General features: G+C 63.5%; 6 protein-coding genes across 6 annotated transcripts; 3 read left to right on the forward strand and 3 right to left on the reverse strand.

Moving 5' to 3' along the window:
* Positions 1-1100: 1100 nt before the first annotated feature.
* Positions 1101-3228, reverse strand: VTJ83DRAFT_3263 (uncharacterized protein; the record flags this gene model as incomplete). The annotated part of the gene is made up of 6 exons (XM_071009622.1): positions 1101-1199; positions 1337-2106; positions 2178-2317; positions 2395-2652; positions 2758-2938; positions 3009-3228. The coding sequence occupies 6 exons, from the start codon at positions 3226-3228 to the stop codon at positions 1101-1103; spliced, it is 1668 nt and encodes a 555-aa protein (XP_070867141.1).
* A 653-nt stretch (positions 3229-3881) lies between these two features.
* Positions 3882-4796, forward strand: VTJ83DRAFT_3264 (uncharacterized protein; the record flags this gene model as incomplete). The annotated part of the gene is made up of 4 exons (XM_071009623.1): positions 3882-3964; positions 4051-4336; positions 4456-4650; positions 4707-4796. 4 exons carry the CDS (start codon positions 3882-3884, stop codon positions 4794-4796), a joined length of 654 nt encoding a protein of 217 aa, XP_070867142.1.
* Positions 4797-5386: 590 nt separating this feature from the next.
* On the forward strand, positions 5387-7693 carry VTJ83DRAFT_3265 (uncharacterized protein; the record flags this gene model as incomplete). Its single annotated transcript, XM_071009624.1, has 1 exon — positions 5387-7693. The coding sequence occupies one exon, from the start codon at positions 5387-5389 to the stop codon at positions 7691-7693; it is 2307 nt and encodes a 768-aa protein (XP_070867143.1).
* Positions 7694-8160: 467 nt separating this feature from the next.
* VTJ83DRAFT_3266 (uncharacterized protein) lies at positions 8161-10251 on the reverse strand (the record flags this gene model as incomplete). The annotated part of the gene is made up of 2 exons (XM_071009625.1): positions 8161-10142; positions 10194-10251. The coding sequence occupies 2 exons, from the start codon at positions 10249-10251 to the stop codon at positions 8161-8163; spliced, it is 2040 nt and encodes a 679-aa protein (XP_070867144.1).
* A 1036-nt stretch (positions 10252-11287) lies between these two features.
* Positions 11288-13374, forward strand: VTJ83DRAFT_3267 (uncharacterized protein; the record flags this gene model as incomplete). The annotated part of the gene is made up of 5 exons (XM_071009626.1): positions 11288-11468; positions 11520-11709; positions 11768-11891; positions 11990-12505; positions 12580-13374. 5 exons carry the CDS (start codon positions 11288-11290, stop codon positions 13372-13374), a joined length of 1806 nt encoding a protein of 601 aa, XP_070867145.1.
* Positions 13375-14746: 1372 nt separating this feature from the next.
* VTJ83DRAFT_3268 (uncharacterized protein) lies at positions 14747-18176 on the reverse strand (the record flags this gene model as incomplete). Its single annotated transcript, XM_071009627.1, has 3 exons — positions 14747-15429; positions 15489-17709; positions 17808-18176. 3 exons carry the CDS (start codon positions 18174-18176, stop codon positions 14747-14749), a joined length of 3273 nt encoding a protein of 1090 aa, XP_070867146.1.
* Positions 18177-18600: the final 424 nt, after the last annotated feature.

Below are 18600 nucleotides of genomic sequence, written 5' to 3' on the forward strand. Positions count from 1 at the left end.
CAGGGTCAGGATTCGCTGTCGCCTTGACGCGGGAGTGTATGGAGATCAAGGTAGTGCTCGGTGGGACTTTTGCGTCTGTATCCTTGGACAACATGGTAGACAATGCCAATTTGTCTCTTCTCAACTGCGGGCTCCGCTTGTGTATGTTGGCTGTGTCGTGGGTTCGCGTGACCTGTATCATGGGCGAGATTCCGTCCTTTCAACACACGGCTGCTTGGTGTAGAGTATGGCCATTTCCTCCGCTCATGGTTCGGCGTTGAAGCATCTTTCTCCGCGACCGCGGTTGACGAAACAACCTCTGCAGCTGGAGCAACAGTTGTAGCTTTTCGTCCTGGAACCGCAACGTCCACTCGCAGCCTCTGCATTGATCACAGGATCGGCAGTGAGCCCACTGTCGGATCAACGTCGGCGGGCTCGTGGTGTAGTTGTCACAAGCGCAGCGCGTGGGCGGCATGGTCAATGGCTGGCTTTTCGCCCTGGGGGGGTCGGAATCCGGCTTGCCTGTTCAGCGGCCCTACAGCTCTGCTTGTCTGAATAGATCGGGGTTCAAGACGATGCTGACGTTGGGGATTGGCTCGTTTTGCTCGATATGCACTGAGCTGTCTATCGTTGCTACGAGGACCTGCCTCACAACACCTTGCGCGGTGCGAAATGTATTCAGGTAGTTTACGATACCAACAAAAATAAAACGGCGGGCATCTTGTATGTATTCATCCCCCATTGTCCGTCGGGAAGTTCATCCCCGATCGTTGGATCTCGGAGAGTTCGCTACCCCGAACATTTCTGTCTCAGGCCCAGTAGCGGCCGTGGTGGCCCGGCCCGGCCCGGCCCGGCCTCGTCCCCCGCCAGCACCTCATCACCAAACCAGCGCTTTGAATCGAGCGGCAGCGGTGGGCAACCGTTCATTTCGGCATCCATGATGCAAGGGTGGCTACCAGCACAAACGCCTGGCTGGCTCGGGAGCTGCCCGTTGGACCGACAGGCGATCGGCCAGCTTCGCCATGTCTGGAGCCCCGATAACCCCGGGCAATATATACTATCTATTGATGGATCTTTGGCGTTCCCTCCACGTCTGTCTTTCTGCGCACCCCGCGCTAGGGTCAACTCTCGTATTTCTTGTCGTAGGACCTGAAGGCTGCCCAAAACAGCAAGGCGCACAAGGCCATGGAGCCTGCGAGAGCGGCGTACAAGGCCACGAGCTTGAAAGGGAATGTCAGCAATGTGCGTTGGAGTCACCACCGGGGCAGGGAGAGAGAAAGAGAAGGAGAAATAGAGAGAGAGAGAAAGAGAAATAGAGAGAAAGAGAGAGAAGAGAGAGAGGGGGGGGACAACATACATAGGGATCTTTTGCAGCAGGACTGATGGCCATGCCCATCAGGGCACCCAGGCACGCGCTCAGCTGCACCGTGGCTTGCACGACGCTTCTCATCCCGCGCGGCGCCTTTTCGTAGGCGTACTCGCTCGCCGTGACGAGACCAAAGATCTCGGCCACCGCGAGGGCGACGTACACGGGCAGCTGGAGCCAGACGTTGACGTCGTTGGGCGGCACCGCCGCTGCCTTGCCGTCGCCCGATCCGGACGACCCGGGCTGCGCCTCGGGGCGGTAGTCGCAGGCCAGCGGCCGGTCGTAGCAGGGGCCCGTCGAGTAGATGAGGCGCTGAAGCCCCGCGGCATACGCCATGCCCACCGCGCAGAGGACGAAGGCGGTGGTGATGCGGGCGATGGGGCCGAAGCGGATGCGGCGGCGGGCGAGGAAGCCGTAGAGGGCCTGCACGGGCGGGCCGAAGGCGACGCAGGCGACGCCGGACATGGCCTGGATCATGTCGTTGGGCACGCCGTGGAGGTTCATCTGGCCGGCCTGGGAGATGAGGTTGTTGAACATTTGCGTGATGGAGAGGTAAAAGAAGGCAAAGGAGAAGATGACGCGGCACGCGGCAAGGCCCCGCTTGAGCTCGTCGACGAAGGCGTCGTCCCAGGGCACGGCGTGGTTGTGCGTGGCCAGCTGGTACCCCGGCCTTGCGCGGTCGAGCTTGAAGCCGTTCCGGGCGGACAGGACCAGGACGCGGAAGGCTTTGGGGAGGACGTTTTGCTGCGGCGTCACCTTGGCTGTCGCGGAGCTCTCGGGTCAGCAGGGGGCGCCTGAGCACAGGCGGTTCGGCAGGGTCGGACAGACGTACCGAACTTGGGCTTCAGCAGAAGGAGGGCCACGAGCGAGAGGACAAGAGAGCTGGCCGCCATGAGGTAGGCCGTCCAAAAGCCAAACTCGCGCTCGAGAAAGGTTGCCGGGATCGAGGAGAGGGAGGCGATGTTTGTGAACCTGCCAGGCTGGGTGTCAACAACCCCCCGACCCTTCCCCGGACTATCAACGTCGGCAGCGGGTGCGTCATCGCTTACCAGTAGAAGGCGTTGTACAGAAACTGAATCGTCCGCGAGCTATCGACGACGGCGAGCGTGCCATCCCCCTGCCGGACCACCCGCGGCTTTCCTTGCGGGTACTGGTCGCCGATGAAGGGGGATATCGTGGACTTGACGCAGCCCACGCCGAGCCCGATGAGCATCATGGCCACGGCCAAGCCCGGTATGCCGCCTCCGCGATCCAGCGAGGAGGGCAGGGAGGTTCCAAACATGACAAAGGAGCCGCATATTAAAAAGCTGTTGCCGTCAGCGCTGATATCGCCATCAGGGTAGCTTGTTTTTTTTTTTTTTTTTTAAAAAAAAAAAAAAAAGAAAAAGGGGGAGGGTTGTTGTTGTGCTCACCAAAAGCCCAGAAGCAGGGTGTTGAAGCGGCCTAACCACATATCCGAGATGATGCCAAAGGCCATAGGCGTCAAAAACATAAAGATAAAGAAGCCATTGGAGATGGCCGTCGCCGTCGACTGGCCAAGGCCGAGGGCGCCGGGCACGGCGTGGAAGTCTCGCCCATGTTGCATGTAGTTTTCTGTTGTCCCATGTTATCTTCGATCCCAAGCCTGCGGCAGGTTTCACAAAACACAGAACACACGACTTACGCCATATCGAAATGATGCAATAGTAGCTGAACCTCTCTGCCGACCCGACCAGCGCCGCCGCCCAGGCTGCCAGCGGCACCTTGTCGACGATGCGAGGAAGGGTGCGAAGGTCTTCGTCGGTGGCTTCTCGGGGCAGCACCTCGCCGTCGGAACTGCTCCGGTGGGCTGGCTCAGGCGCACCCTTCTCGCCCTTTTCGAAGTCATTCTCAGCCGCACCCATCTTGATGCATCTACGCTAGAGTGAGAGGGGCATCGCGGATGCGCCACAGCGTCATTGTGGCCTTTGTGTGAACGATAACTATAGTATGTTTCACGTAGCCCACCCATGACATCCAGCCACCAGGCCCACCGCCGCTTTGCCATGCACACCATAAGACGCGCATGACAATGTCCGTTGCGGTCTAACCATCCAGGTGCCACCGGAAGCCGGTGCAGAATGTTCAGGGGGCCGGGGGACCGGGGGGGGGGGGGAGGTTGGTTGCCCACGCGCGCCAAGCATCCGAAGCGGCGGTGGCGAGGACCGCCACGTCCCGAGCCAGAATCCCGCGCAAATGTGCTCATGCGTGGGTTGAAACCCTTGCCGAACTTGCTCACGACGACAGCCGGGTCGCGCGCCTCGTCTGCGTGGGATCGCGAATCGATGCACGGCATCGCATGGCAGCATGGGAATGTGAAGTGGTGAAGTGGAAGGACACCCAAAGGACCCAAAGTGCCGATACATGGGGGCTTTCATCCTCCTGACGACGGCTTACAGACGGTCACTAGAGCTATGTACTATAGTTAGAGCCTCATGAGTCGGGGAATTTCTGGCGCCATGCGCCAGCCACGCCGATGCGAGAACAGACGACGACGACCACCACCACCACCACCACCATGATGACACCCATGCAGCCAACGGAGTGCTATCGTATTGGGTACAAGGAGGACACGCTCAAGGCCTTTGAGCTGCGCAACGCGTCCACACCCTAAGCTACCTCCTCCCCACCCTCCCGTCCCTGCCGCCCGCCTTTTCGCTCCTCGACGTCGGCTGCGGCCCCGGCAGCATCACGCTTGACCTAGCCCGTCGCTTCCCCCAAGCCAAGATCATTGGCGTCGACATCGGCGCCGACGCCATCTCGCGCGCGCAGGCCATGGTCCCAGCCTGCGCCCCCAACACCCGCGTTGAGTTCCGCGTGGGCGACATCCTCGAGCCCTCGTCCTTCCTCACGCCGGAGGAGCTCGCTGCCGGGTTCGACGTGGTGCACGAGCACACCACGCTCGTCTGCATCCCCAACAACATCGAGGTGTTGCGCAGGATGAAGCAGCGCGCGCGCCGGGACGGCGGGATCGTGGCCTGCCGCGAGGGAGACACGGCGTCCCAGCTGCGATGGCCGCCTCTGCCGGAAAGCGCAGAGCTCCAGGCCAGGATTTACTACATACGTACGAAATGAACGGGTTGGACACGCAGGCGGGGAGGAAGCTCCTGAGCAAGGCGCTCGAGGTGGGGTTGAAGAGAGACCAGATCACGGCGGCGGCGAGCGTGCTCAGCAACATTACGCGGGCGGAACGCTTACGTTATGCGGGAAGCATGCTGTTCATGTTGGGCTACGAGACGTCACAATATCGCCGGGCCGCCGCCAAGTTTGGGTACTCGGACAAGCCGGTGGAGGTGCTGAGGCACAGAACATGCGGCGGTCCATCGAGGCCGACGACGCGTAGAGGTTGTTATGGATCCGCACCGAACTCATTTGCAGGAGAGACGAGGACAACGACGACGAGGAAGAGCACGAGGATGAGAAGAAGCCGTGACACGAGATACGGTGGCACCGTCTACATACAATATTACGTGTCCTACCCCAAGTCAACAAACCCATTTCCAAGATTCAAGAACACACTTGGCGGACATATCCCAATGCCCCAAATACCACCCTGGACGCTTCGAGAGCCTCCGGGTTTCCCTGGCCGGCAACCCTCCGGCTGGGCGAGCCGACACCCCTGGTCCCTTGGACCCCGGACCGTGGCGGTCCCCAGATCTCCGGGGGGGGCTCGTCTGCAACCCCAGCAGCAGGCATGCACCTTGGCTACCACCCAACACCTTCGCCGGACGGCATGGCATTCGTTAACGTTAGTCATTCCGTACCGGGTGAGAACTTGCTCATACCCTCTCATCCCGCTCATAATAAGAATCCGTACTCCACCTCGGCCCATCCCAGCGCCTCCCCACGCCGGTGCTTCAGCTCCCCGGAACAGCGATGGAGCCGGCATCTTCATAACCGCGAGGGTCCTGCCGCTTCGTGGCCCGTCTCGTGTCTTGCCGTGGAGTCTTCACGTTCCATTGCGTCGCTTCTGCGGGCGTGTGTGTCCCCTTGGAGAAGGAAAGCAACGAACCCAACCGCACCATGACCAAGCTCGGCCCGGTGCTCGCCGCCGGTCTGCTGCACGCGGCCGCCGTGCTCGCCGACGGCACGGGCTTCATCGGCTACGGAAAGACCCTCTACCACCCGACGTGCGCCTTTGCGTGCCGCGGCGTGGTCAGGAACTGCAAGCTCTCGTGCACCCCGGAGGCCGGGGCCGTGAACCATGGCACGGCGCACAACCCCGTGTCGACGCCGCCGGACTGCTTCGTTCGCGACGCGGCCTTCCTCCGCACCATGGCCCTGTGCATCGACAACTACTGCCCCGTCAGCGACAAGCCCTCCCTGGACCTCATCGAGGACTACTGGGCCTCCCACCTCGGCACGGGCACCCTGGGCAACTACGCCTACGTCCCGGCCCTCTCGTACGGCGAGGCCCTCGCCGCGGCCCGCGCCGACGAGAAGAAGGCCTTTGACGAGCTCGGCGGCAACCGCGACCACAGCGGGCATGGCGACGACCACCACGGCCACCACAAGCGCCGCCACCTGGCGCGCCGCGGGACCGGCTTCGTCATCACCCCGTCCGGGCCCAACGTCACCAGCGCCCTGCCGCACATCAAGGCCCGGCAGCCCCTGAACCACACCAGCTTCATCCTGCCGCAGGACTGGCAGGTCCAGTACAGCGGCATGTACGACTTTGAGTACAACGAGGTCGGCCACTCGACCTACACGCTCGTCGTCTTCTTCGTCGCCGTCTTCCTCCCGATCCCGCTGTCCCTCGTCCGCTTCGTGCCGGGCGTCTCGCAGAGCAAGGCCTGGTCCGCGATCCAGTCGGCCCTGATCCACCCGCCCGCCTTCGGCACGCACCACCGCGCCCCGCTGGCCAAGGTCGTCGGCGTCATGCCCACGCGCGGCCAGGCGCTCTACATCGCGCTCATCAGCCTCCTCAACCTCCTGTTCCTGCTGGCCCCCTACGTCCACCACCACCCGCAGGGCACGTTCGGCTCGGTCGCCGAGCAGTCGCTCAGCATCATCGGCAACCGCGCCGGCGTCATGGCCATGGGCAACATCGCGGCCGCCTTCCTCTTCGCGGCGCGCAACAACCCGCTGCTGCTCCTCGCCGACTGGACCCACGCCACCTACCTCCTCCTCCACCGCTGGCTGGCGTACTGGGCCGTCTTCCTCGCCGCCCTGCACTCGGTCATGCTGCTCGACTACTACAAGCGCTACGGCGACTACGCGGCCGAGCTGGCGCGCGACTACTGGGTGTGGGGCATCGTGGCGACCGTCGCGGCCTGCGCCATCGTGCCGGCGAGCCTGCTCGCCGTGCGCCAGCGCTTCTACGAGGTCTTCCTCGTCGGCCACGTCGCGCTGGCGGTGCTGTTCCTCGTCGCCTACTACTACCACATCTGGTACTGCTACACGCACAACTGGGGGTACGAGATCTGGACCTACATCTGCGGCGGGCTCTGGGGCGCCGAGCGGCTGCTGCGCCTCGCGCGCATCGGCCGCCGCGGCTGGCGCGCCGCCGAGGTGACCGTCGTCCCCGGCACCGAGGGCGAGTACCTCGTCATCGAGGTCGCGGGCCGCCGGCCCCTGCCGGACGACGCCGGCGGCGTCGCCTACCTCAGCTTCCCGACGCTCGGCTGGCGGCTGTGGGAGTCGCATCCCTTCTCGGTGGGGTTCGTGGGCGGCGCCTCCGCGGCAGGGCCCGCGACGGGAAGCTCGGAGGACAGCGAAGGCCGCGAAGCGCCCGAGGCGGGCGGCGCCAAGGAGAAGGCCGCCGCCGTGGTGGAGACGACGGCCGCGTCTCGGAACGCCACCGTCTTCCTCGCTCGCGTTCGCGACGGCATGACGGCGCGCCTGGCCGCCAAGGCCGCCGCCGCCGCCGACGGCGTCCTGCGCCTTGGCGTCCTCGTGGAGGGCCCGTACGAGCACTCGGGCTCCGCGGCGTCGGATCTCTCGCGCTGCGACGAGATCGTGGCGCTGGCCGGCGGCGTCGGCGTCACCGGCGTCCTCTCCTACCTCCGCGCCCTGAAGCGCCCGGCCAAGCTCTTCTGGAGCTTGCGCCAGGAGGGCCTGGCCACGGCGCTTGGCCCCGCCTTGGAGCAGCTCAAGAAGGTGAACCCCGAGGTGGAGATCGAGACCTCGGTTGGCCAACGCCTGGATGTCGAAGGCATTCTGTACCGCGCGCTGACCGCCGACGCGGCGGAGAAGGACAAGCCCGTGGGGATTGTGGTGTGCGGCCCCCCCGAGATGGCCGACCTGGTGCGGAAGAAGGTGGTGCAGCTGGCCCGGAGCGGCATGGTGTCGAGGACGTATGTGTTTGTGGACGAGGCGTTTGCGTGGTGAGGCTGAGCGCAGAGAAAAGAAACAAAACAAAGAACAAAAAAGAAAAAAGGGGGGAAAGGGGAGGCGGTTGTCTCGGAGCGTCGGAGTAATACAATTGGCGCGTTTTTGTTGTAGTTCAAATACCCAAATAGAGCGTTATTAGTCAATCTGCTCAAAATGGCTCTGCCCAACGGTTGATACAATGAATTCAAATTGATTATTATCGTAGCATCAAGGCCCTCTAAGGACGCGGATGGCTGTGGTGCATCAGGGGGGGGGGGGGGGGGTCACGTCCACGTCTGACCGCCCTCGAGCTAGTAGTACTCCATATGATTACAGGACCCTCACTCGAACTTGAAGACGTCAGTCACGAAATGATCCAGCTTTCGCTACGCTCACAAACAAAGCCACCGCCAGGACGGCAAAATCCTTTAGGGCTAAGCAACGTATTTTGTTTCTTTGCATCCTTCTCTAGATTACGTGGGCGCTCAAGCCTCCATCAGGTCGTAGTCAAACCTCTTCCTCGCCTCCTCGGACAGCTCCAGAACCTCCTTCCTCCCCGCGCTGGATTTCACAATGATGTAGCCCACGCACCACAACTCGGACGAGTCGGGCCCCTGAACCACCTCGCCGCGCTGCTTCACCGTCTGGTAGAAGAGGACGTGCCGGGCCAGGTCCGGGTGCTGCTGAAGGAACTCGCCGACGGCGTCCTCGCTTCCCATGATGCCGGCCCGCTTCGGCGGCAACACCACGAGGCCGAGCGTGTGCTGAGGCTTGTTCCCCGCGAACGGCTGCGCCAGCGCCCGGATCCGCTCCTTGCCCTCCTCGCCCAGGGCGAGGAGCAGCCGGATCGCGTAGTAGTCGACGCCGTGCGCCAGGAGGGCCGCCACGCAGTTGATGTAACCCGGCGTCCGCGCGTTGATCTCGTGGAGGTAGCACGAGGGCTTCCTGGCCTCGTCCGCTCCCGCCGCCTTCCCGTGCAGATCCAGGAGCCCGTTGTCCGCCCGCGGCCGGTACTCGTAGGCCGAGTCCCTGACGCGCGCCTCGCAGTGAAACACGCCCGACTTGAACCCGGCGCGGGCGATGCTGCGGCACAGCGACTTGCGGACGACGCTCTGCTCGTCCTCGGGCAGCGCCGTAGGCACGTCCATGAGCGTCTCCATAAAGTTGGCCGCGAACGTCTTGCTCTTTTCCCCTCCCTCGGCCGGGACCAGGTCTCCCGGGCAGGGAAAGTCGTCGACAATGTCGCAGAACAGCTCCTCGCCGTCGAGGAGGATGAAGTTGGCATCCACCTCCGGGCCCGCGATGTACGGCTCGATCACGACGCGCGTGTTCCTCGCCGCCGAGTGGGCATGCCGTTCCGCGGCCCGCTGCACGGCCAGCCGGAGCTCCTCCTCATCGCGAACCTTGGTCACCGCGTCGCTGTTCCACCCCGTGCACGGCTTCACGATGAGCGGGTATCTCAACGTTGCCCTGCGCTCCTCCAGCACCTTGTCCAGGTCCTCGGCGCGCTCCAGGACAAAGCTCTCCCGTCCTTGCTCCTCTTCCTCCAGCCTCCTCGTCAGCCCCTTGTCCCCGGCCAGCTTGTACGCCGCGGGGTCCTCCGTCGGCAGGCCTAGCACCTGGCACGCCCTCGCCACCGCCGGCAGCCGCACGTCGCTGATCGAGACGACGCCGTCGACGGGGTGCGGGTACGCCCGCACGGCGGCCACGATCCTGTCCGCCAGCCCTTCGTCCCCGTCAATGTTCATGCGCACAAACGCCTCGCGGTACTTGGCCCAGGGGTTCACCGCCGGGTCGTCCGGCTCCATCCAGTGGCCCGGCACGTCGCACACCACGAGCGTGATGCCGAGGGCGTGGGCCGCGGCGTAGAACTGCTGCGAGGCCGTGATGTCGGCGCGGCCTTGGATCCAAAAGATGCGCCGCCGCGCGGGCGGGCGGGGGACGGTCCAGGGGACGGACAGGCGGTACGCGAGGTCGGCGTTGAGCGCGGCGGCGAGGTCGGCAAGGGATGAGGAGGCGCCGCGGCCGATGAGGCCTCCGTGCGCGGTCGCCAGGAGGCCGACAAGGGAGGCCTTGTCCAGCGGCCGGGCGTCCGAGGCGAGCATGGGCGCCGCGGCGACCGTCTGGAGGGGGGAGAGGAAGCTCCGGACGGAGCGGACGAGGGCGCTGCCGCTCAAGCGGTACGAGAGGAAGTCGGAGCGGATGACGGTGCCGGTCACGGAGGGGAACAGGAGCCGGACGATCGTGGGGGAGGAGGCATCATCGCCGCTCGCCGTTTGAGCAGCGAACGACTTGGCAAGATCCGCGAGGAGCAGACCCCGCAGCTCCTCGGCGAGGTCGCCTTGGTCAAGGTGGATGGTGGCATCGTCGACATCCACGCTCTGGTTCGAGGCGATGGCTTCCAGGTCGAGAGCCCAATGCGTTTGCGAGCCTTCGGGAGGAATTGTCCACAGGGCTCGCAGGAGGACTGCGTGGTGTCAGTTCCGGTCCGTTGAACGGGTTGGCTTGAAGGTCCTACCTGGAGTCGAGGCGTGTGCCAGACTCACGGTCCAGCCCAGTCGCGAAGCGGTCTCCATGGGCGAATGATGCTTGTCAAGCTGGGTTTGAGCAGGTGTCGGCGTGGCTTTCAGGGCCAGGGAACGGCGTGCTAGCCTCGTGGTACAACCGGCGGTGGCGAGCACCGTTGATCTTGTGCCGACAGAGCACGTCACCCAAGGCTCGCAGGCTCCGTAGCAACCGCAAAGGTATGCAGTTCCCCGGGCCGCAAAGGTACGCAGTTCCCGTTTGGGATGGCGTAGACCTTCACCCAGTTCAACGTGTAGTTATTAATACGGAACATTGCATGGGTGTCGGAGGGCCCCTACGTCGTGGCCCCGTGACGATGCAACGTTATGCGGCCCGTCCCACTTGTCTTGGATACCTAGGGGCCCTGAGTCGTGAAAACTTGCTCAACAACTTGCTCACCTCGACGGTGGAGCGGCCACCCAAACAATGTTCCAGAGGCGGAGGTTGGGGCTTGTGTTCGCGTAAGTAGCAGCCCTCCCCACGCCAAGGGGGCACGCCCGGACGCTGGCTGTCACCTCGGCAGAGGGCGAGAGGGTTCGAGCAGGTAACGTGCAGGACACAGAGGTCACTTGGCATCGCCGCCGACGGCTTTGCGGTCCTGTTTCCATTTGTCATCGAGCAAGTTTGTCAAAGGTGCTGGAGTTGAGCAGGCCGGGGCGGCCTTCCCAAGCTGCCCGCTCTCCGTAGGCCAGCCTGCCCCGGGCTCCCGGGCTCCCGGGCTCCCGTTGCCACAGAGTAAGCTGGAACAGCCTGTAACCTATGGAATGTCAGCTCGGACAGACCCCGGGAATACTCCTGGGGCGTCGTCGTTGCGTCCCTGACAAGAGGGTTGTCTGTCTTGGAGGGCTCACCTAGGGTCGTGCCGAGCGCGTGCAGGGTTAAAAGGGACCACGGAGGTTGAGAAAGATCGAGGTCTCCTTGACGCTTGAAAAGCCAAAGTCCGTCGGGCGGTCGTGACTGACAGAACACTTCTCCTTGATACTATCTGACGTATCCCCTTCCCCCATCGTGTGCCTCTCTACTTCTCCGTCTTCCATCCACGGCCCCATGGCTTTGAATGTCTTTCACGGCCCGAACGCGCTGGCCGACTTCTTTGACCCCGACAAGAATCCTCCTCTTCCTCTCGTCGAGATACCAAATCGCCTGAACCCCTTCAGACAGGACGGTGTGAGAATCTATGCCAAGCTTCTCACCCACCTGCCGGCCCAAAATGTCAAGTCACTGCCAGGTATGTAGACGCTCGCCTGGTCAGGTATGAGGAAGGATTCTGACCAGGCAGCGCTGAACATGCTCAGGGGCCTCCCTGAGGCAAGAGACAAGACCATCGTGGAGGCGAGCTCGGGATCTACGGTTCTCTCCTTGGGGATCATTGCCCGCGTGCTCTGGGGCAACGACGATGTCAATGCCTACGTAACCAACAAGAAGTCGCCCGAGTCGCTCAACCTGCTCCGTTTCTTTGGCATCACACCGTAGGCCGCTGGTCCACGTTTCCCGCAACGACCTGACGGAAGCTGACGAGACCCCAAGGCATCTCTACGGCGGTCTTGCTCAGCAAGAGCCCACCGACCCAACCGGCATCATGTGCAGGCTACGACGCCTGGCCAAGAAGCGGCAAGATATCGTCTACCCAGGGCAATACGACAATGCAAATGTGAGCCCCTTCCTCCTCCTCCTCCTCCTCCTCCTCCTCCTCTTCTTCTTCTTCTTCTTCTTCTCTGCGGCCGTACCTCCCGCGACTGACGCCCGCAGAACTGGAAAGCCCACGAGCAGTGGACCGGTCCTCAGACCCTGCGGCAGCTGCCAGAGATCAGCCTCTTCTGCGCTACCGTGGGCACGGGAGGCTGCCTGACAGGCACGTCGATGTTCCTAAAGACGCGCAAGCCATCGGTGCGCACGCTAGGCGTGTTCAACGTGTTTGGGGACCCCACGCCAGGGCCGCGCCACTACGAGAACTTCAACTCGTGCGGGTTCCCCTGGGCCCAGACCGTCGACGCCTTTGTGGATGTTCCCTCGGTGGAGTCATTCCGCATGTCGATGCGCCTTTCGCGCGAGGGAATCATCGCGGGCCCTTCGAGCGGCCAGGCTCTCAAGGGCTTGCTCGACTATCTCGGCCGGCTGAAGGAGACGGGAGATCTGGAGACCCTGAGGGACCCGGAGACGGGCGAGGTGGCATGCGTGTTCACCTGCAGCGACCTGCCGTATCAATACCTCGCCACGTACTTCCAGAAGCTGGGGGCGGAGGAGTTTCCTGCGATCCAAAACGACGTAAGTCTTTTTCAATGCGATTCTGCCCCTTTTGCGGTCACGAAGCGCTCACGCGTCGATTCGCCCCCTCTCAGATTCTCCTCGGGTGCGACCAAGACAAGCACGACGAGCGCTGGATCCTCGAACCCTCCGACGCCGAAGCCCTTCTTCGTCCCGACCTTTCGCCGGCTGCCGTCGCGGAGGAGAAGGCCCGAGCCAAAAGCACCACGTCCACGACCGCTCGCTCCGCATCGCCTGCCCCTTCTGCGGGCTCTTCCTCCTCCACCACAACAGCCACCCCGCACCCACCTTCGTCCGCATCGCGATCCAGGCGCTTCAACCCCTTCTCCTGCTTCTTCCACTCCCTTCGCCGCCGCCGGGCTTCCAAACCCCAAGACCACCCGCCGAGCCATGCTCCCGCCGTCGCCCAACACGCCGCCGACCGCCCGCTCGTCCTCGACCTGCGCGACCCGGACTCCTTCCGCGCCTCCCACGTCCCCGGCTCGATCAACGCGCCCCTGGCAAACCTCCGCGAGCACCTCCGCAAGGCCGAGGGCGACCTGTTCGGCGACGCCGAGAGCGTCTTCGCCGTGTGGACCGCCGCGCGGGACATGCTGGACGGCACGCGGTCCCCAGGGCCGGACGCTGCGAGGAGGAGGAAAGCCAAGGCCGCGGAGAAGCCGGACGAGGATGACGGAACGCTCGCGTCTGCGCCCGTGTCGAAGCTCGTGGACGAGGCGCAGAGGAGGGGACGGCAGGTGGTGGTGCTGTGCTACGACGGGGACGCGTCGAGGTTGATGACGGCGTTGCTAAGGAAGAAGGGGGTCGAGGCGTTCAGTGTGAAGAGCGGTGTCGAAGGGGCGAAGGCGTTGCTGGGGGGTCGCGAGTAGAGAAAGGTGCGAGGCGTCGCGGTGTCTTTTTGGGTGGATGTGCAGGGCAACCAAGGGCAAGGTATCTAATTGTAGAGAGCTGGGCATATTGGCATGCTATCGTTGAATGAATCATCATGATGAACCAACACCATCTGCAGGCGAACGATGGCCCCGAGACCGAAGAATGCAAGACTGCTCGTTCACCAACGTGAAGGTTGCATTGTTTACTATTGAAACATATATTATCCGCAGGGCCTGAGGGTATTATCTTGACCAGGCTCGGGTCAAGCACATACTGTTGATCCTGCATACCTTGTAACTAGGTCTGTGGCGCGGCTGGCTGGCTATGAATGGCTAAAGACCGCCGGGCTACCTAATTATTTGCCGTCCAGTATTATTACTTGTCTGTCAGCTCAAAGGACCAGTGCCGGGCTTCTCTTCCCTGATATCTCGAATGAGAACACCAAGAAGTGCACCATCCCAAACGCTAATTAGCCATAACAACCTCATCTCAGGTTGTACCAACCAAAGCCCCTGTATAGATCTCTACGTTATCATGTATAGTAGAGTACGGTGACAGATACTGCTTCTCCTGACGGACTACAACAACACCTGGCCTACCTCTCCCCGCCCCTCAACCGCGATGTTTACCTCTCCGCACAGCCGGCTCTCTGATTTTATTTCTTCACTGAACAATTCCAGCTTTCTTCATCAAGAGCTCTCGTGTCGCACTAGCCTTTGGTTCAGATTCAACCATTGATTTTGCCCATGCGTATCTTCTGTCGGGTAGATACGCTCAGTCCCAGGGCAATGGGTCACACGGGCCCTGGCACAAGCATTTTGATATTGATACAATCCACAGGTCGTTGAAGCACAGCGCTACGACGAGAACAAGCGGCCACCCTTCAAGCTCACAAAGTAGAATTCATTATCCGGTCCTCGCCCGCGGAATCTCCTTCATCCTAGGGGATTCATTCAGCACTCGGGATGCCGGCGACCCAGTTCGACAAGCGTACACTTCCAAGGCGGCTGCCAACCACACATCTTGTTCAAGCTGTCGCAGTCTATTAAAGTTTTGTGCAACTTCTGCCCTGTCCATTCATCCATGCATCCATCCATCCATCGATCCATCCATTTCGCCGCCACATACATGCCCGATCCACCAACAACAACAGAACCAACCCCCCGACCCGCCACGAAACTGACCCGACCCGATTCCGCCGCCGCCAGCATCACGCACGCATGCACGCACGCGTCCCTGCCACCCTCCCTCCTATCAATACAAGCGAAAGCGTCAAGCAAAAGCTCGTTTCTTCTCGGAACCCTCCAGCTCTCCGCTTCCACACCCGCGAACCCCCGAGCCGCCGCCACCGCCACTCTCGCCCAAGACCTAATCGTCATCCGCATACCGGATATCGCCGCTCGCCGCCGGCGTCTCGGCCGCAAAGGCCGCCGGGGTCGGCGCGCCGTAGTACCCGCCGCTCGCCGCCGGGGTCGGAGCGCCGACGGCCGGCGTCGGCGCCGCATCGGCGCCCCAGCCGCCCTGCCACGCGCCCGGAGTCGGCGCGCTGATGGCCGCCGGGGTCGGGGCCGAGAGCGCGCCTGGGGTCGGAGCGCTGAGCGCGGCTCCCGGCGTCGGGGCCGAGAGCGCGGCCCCGGGCGTGGGCGCGTCGTAGGGCGCATGCGAAGACGAAGAGCCGCTCGGACCGGGGGTGTAGCCCCAGCCGTCAGGCCCGCTGGCGCCGGGGGTAGGGGCCGAGATGCCGCCGTAGGCGGGGGTTTTGGAGCCCCAGGGGTCGGTAGACGAGGGGCCCGACGACGCGCCGACGCCCCAGGCGGGCGTCTTGGAGCCGTGGCCGAAGCCGTCGTGGGCGGGAGTCTTGGCCGAGGAAGACCACGCCGGGGTGCGCGAGCCGCCGTACGACGTGGCGCCGCCGTAGGCGGTGCGGTTGCCATCTCCGTAGGCGGTGCGGCTGCCGTCGTAGGGGTTGACGGTGCGCGAGCCATCGCCCCAGGCGGGCGTGCGCGAGCCGGAACCCTCGGCGCGGCCCCAGGCGGGAGTACGAGCCGCCGCTGGACAACCTTGTTAGCAGCAACCCCCCCAAAAGACGGACAAGGGAAACGGAACTTACTCTTGGAGCCCCAAGCGGGAGTCCTCTCCCCGCTGCCCGCACCCATGGGAGTCCTGCTTCCCGTGCGGTCACCGCCTCCGGGGTACCCAGGGCCGCCCATGCCGCCGCCGCGGCCGCCCCGGTTGTAGATGTCGATCGTCTTGCCCGTGATCTTGTCCTTGAAGACCAGGTCGACCTTGAGAACCGTCACGATCTTGTTCTTGCCGTGGAGCTCGACGCGGGCGTGCGTGTCGGTCGTGTCCTTGACGATGCCCATCAGGCCCTTGTATCCGCCCTTCCGGATGCTCACGGTCTGGCCCAGGGCGCGGTCGCGGCCGAACGATTTGGGCGGCTGCATGGGGCCGGCGGGCCCGTTGGGTCCCATGCGCTTGAGCGCCGGGTTCATGGTGCTCAGATCCGGGCCCGCGTTGGACGTGGTCCGGCCGCCCTTGGCCGCGATGGTGGTGACGTTGCCGGCCCTGGTAACGAAGACGCCGGCGTTCTCGGTGGTGGCGTTGCTGTGCAGGAACACAAAGGAGCGGTGGATGTGGATGATCTTGCCCTGGCGCTGCTGGCCGCCGTACTCGCGGACCACGTCGTCGACGCGAATCTCGGAGCCGTTCCTGTCGGCGGCGACGGCGAGCTTGCGCTTGGGCAGCTTGTTGGCGATTTGCGACGGCATCACCTGCTTGGTGTCGCCGTTCTGGTCCAAGACCACCATGGACTCGCGATCCACCTTGACGATGCAGCCGACCGTGGTGGGGTCAAGCTGCACCAGATCCAGCAGCGAGTACTGACCCAGCGACCCCTGACCGCCAATGTCGCTCGCCTCGCGCAGATCCTTGCTGAACACGGTGATCTCGGTGTTGGTCTGGTCCGTGAGGAGGGTGACGCGGTCGTCCACGATCTTGACCACCATGCCGACCTCGTCGCGGAAGCGGCTGCCGCCGATGACCTTGACGTGATCGCCGGTCCTGAAGCGCTTGCGAAGACCCTTGTTGGGCACCTCGATGGTCTGGCCGGCGAGGTCGCCTTCCGTCACCTTGAGCGTCACGATGTCGCCCTGGACGTTCACGGCGCGGCCGACAACGCCGCGCTGCTCGCCCTCGTACACCTCGATGACGTCGCCGGCAACGTAGGCCACGCTGTTGTTGCTATCCTTGAGGCTGGCCGCCAGGGCTTTGAGGTCGAGGTTCTCGGTGCCGTCCTCGGAGCCGCTGGCAAACTTGGTGACCTCCTCGAGCGTGGGGTTGACGTCCTTGACCTCGAGGTGCTGGATCTTGATGTCCTTGACCTGGAAGCCGTTCTCGAACTCTTCGCCCATGAACGTCCACGTGTTGGTCTGCGGGTTGCCCGAGAGGAAGCGCGGGTTCTTCTTGCGCGCTTCGATCTCGCTAAACAAGCGCTGCGGCGGGCGGGGCCCGGGCATGCCAGGGCGCCTCCGCTGGGCAGGGGAGGCTCCCATGGAGAAGGAGTCGCTCTTGTCGCCGTAGTCGAGCCGGGGGATGAAGCGCACGCGAGCCTCGAGGCCGTTCTCGGTCACGTCGAGGACCTGGGCGAGATCGCCGGCGTGCTTGGCGGGCCTCTTGAGGCGCACCCAGGCTCCGGGCTCCAGGGTGGGGGTCTTTGTCACGCGGAGCAGGTCGGGCATGTCCTTGATCTCGACGAGGATCATCTTGGAGCGCGGATAGACGTCGAGCACGCCGTCGAGGGCCAGCAGGACGTCGTTTTGGCGACGCGCCTCGACGTAGATGTAGCCCTTCATGACCGAGTTGGGGCCGCCGCGCTCAAAGGCCGCCGTGATGGCCAGCTCGTCCTTGGTGCCGGCCCTCTCCTCGACGCGGCGCATGATGGAGAAGATGACGTCGCGCTCCTTGCCCTCCTTGCAGCGGACGGCCCAGATGCCCGGGTCGTCGACGCTGGGGAGGAGGAGGCGCTTGGGCACGACGGCCATGTCGTTGTAGCCCCGGGCGTGGGCGCGCTTTCCGTAGCGCTCCTTGAGGATCTCGGCCTGCTTCTCGGCGTCCATGCTGGCCTCGATCTCGCGTCTCCGATCGAGCTCGCGGTGCCGCGTGTCATCGTGCAGGGGCTCGGCGAGGTCGTCGGGATGAGCATTCTCGATGAAGTCCTCTATCTCTTCGCCGTCGCGCTCGTCGTCTTCGCCCTCGTCCTCGTCCTCGACCTCGGCTTCGATATCGAAGAAGGCGGCGCGGTGGTCCTTTCTCCGCTTGCGACGGTGGCGCTGCTGCCTGTTAGTCGCGTCCAAGGACGGCGGCGGCGGAGCCCGGACGGCGGGAGCAGCAGCGGCAGCAGCAGCAGCAACAGCAGGGGGTCACTCACATGCTGGACATCCTCATCTTCCTCGTCCTCGTCCTCCTCCTCCTCGTCGTCGTCTTCCTCCAGCTCTTCCTCATCTTCATCGCCGTCGCCCTCGGCGCCCTCGTCGTCTTCGTCTGCGGCATTTTCTTCCTCGTCATCGTCTTCGCGGGCGCGTTTCTTGGACGTGCGCACGGGCTCGTCGCCATCGCCGTCGTCCTCGTCCGGGTCGTTGTCGGCGGCCGGGCTGCTTCCGCGGCGGTGCTTCTTGCCGGCCGAGTCGTCGTCCTGGTCTTCGGCATCCTCTTCGTCGGAGAGATCGGCGGGGGCGGGGTTGAAGTTGTCGTCTTCCGACTCGGAGTCGCCGGCGAACTGGAAGGGGGCGGACGCCATCGTGGCGGCGTCGAAATGGACAATCGGTGTAGGCTTTTGGAGAGATGCGCTCCGGGCCGGGTCGAGCAATTCGGGATGCTGACAGGACCCAGCGATGATGGAAAAACGAGGAAACGGCACGTCGGGGGTTGAAGAGGACAAAGAAAGGTAGGAGGATTGGATGAGAGAAGTGGAAGAAAGTGAAGCTGTCTGAGACGATCGAGCTTCGAGGCCAAGACACGGCGGCCCGGGGCGCTAGTCCGTTTTGGGCGTGGCTGGGTCCGCGTCCAGGGGGACCCGCTTTTCCGAGCATGCCCGTGCCGTCTGGCCCCCCGGGGCCAATTACTACTGCGTACACAGTATTACACAGTATACATCCCCCAAGAAACGTCGGGTCTCACGCTAAGTGACCAAGCCAATGTCGCCTTGATGTTCCTGTTTCTGT

The sequence above is a fragment of the Remersonia thermophila genome, chromosome 3 (assembly GCF_042764415.1).
Source record: "Remersonia thermophila strain ATCC 22073 chromosome 3, whole genome shotgun sequence".
NCBI lineage: Eukaryota > Fungi > Ascomycota > Sordariomycetes > Sordariales > Chaetomiaceae > Remersonia > Remersonia thermophila.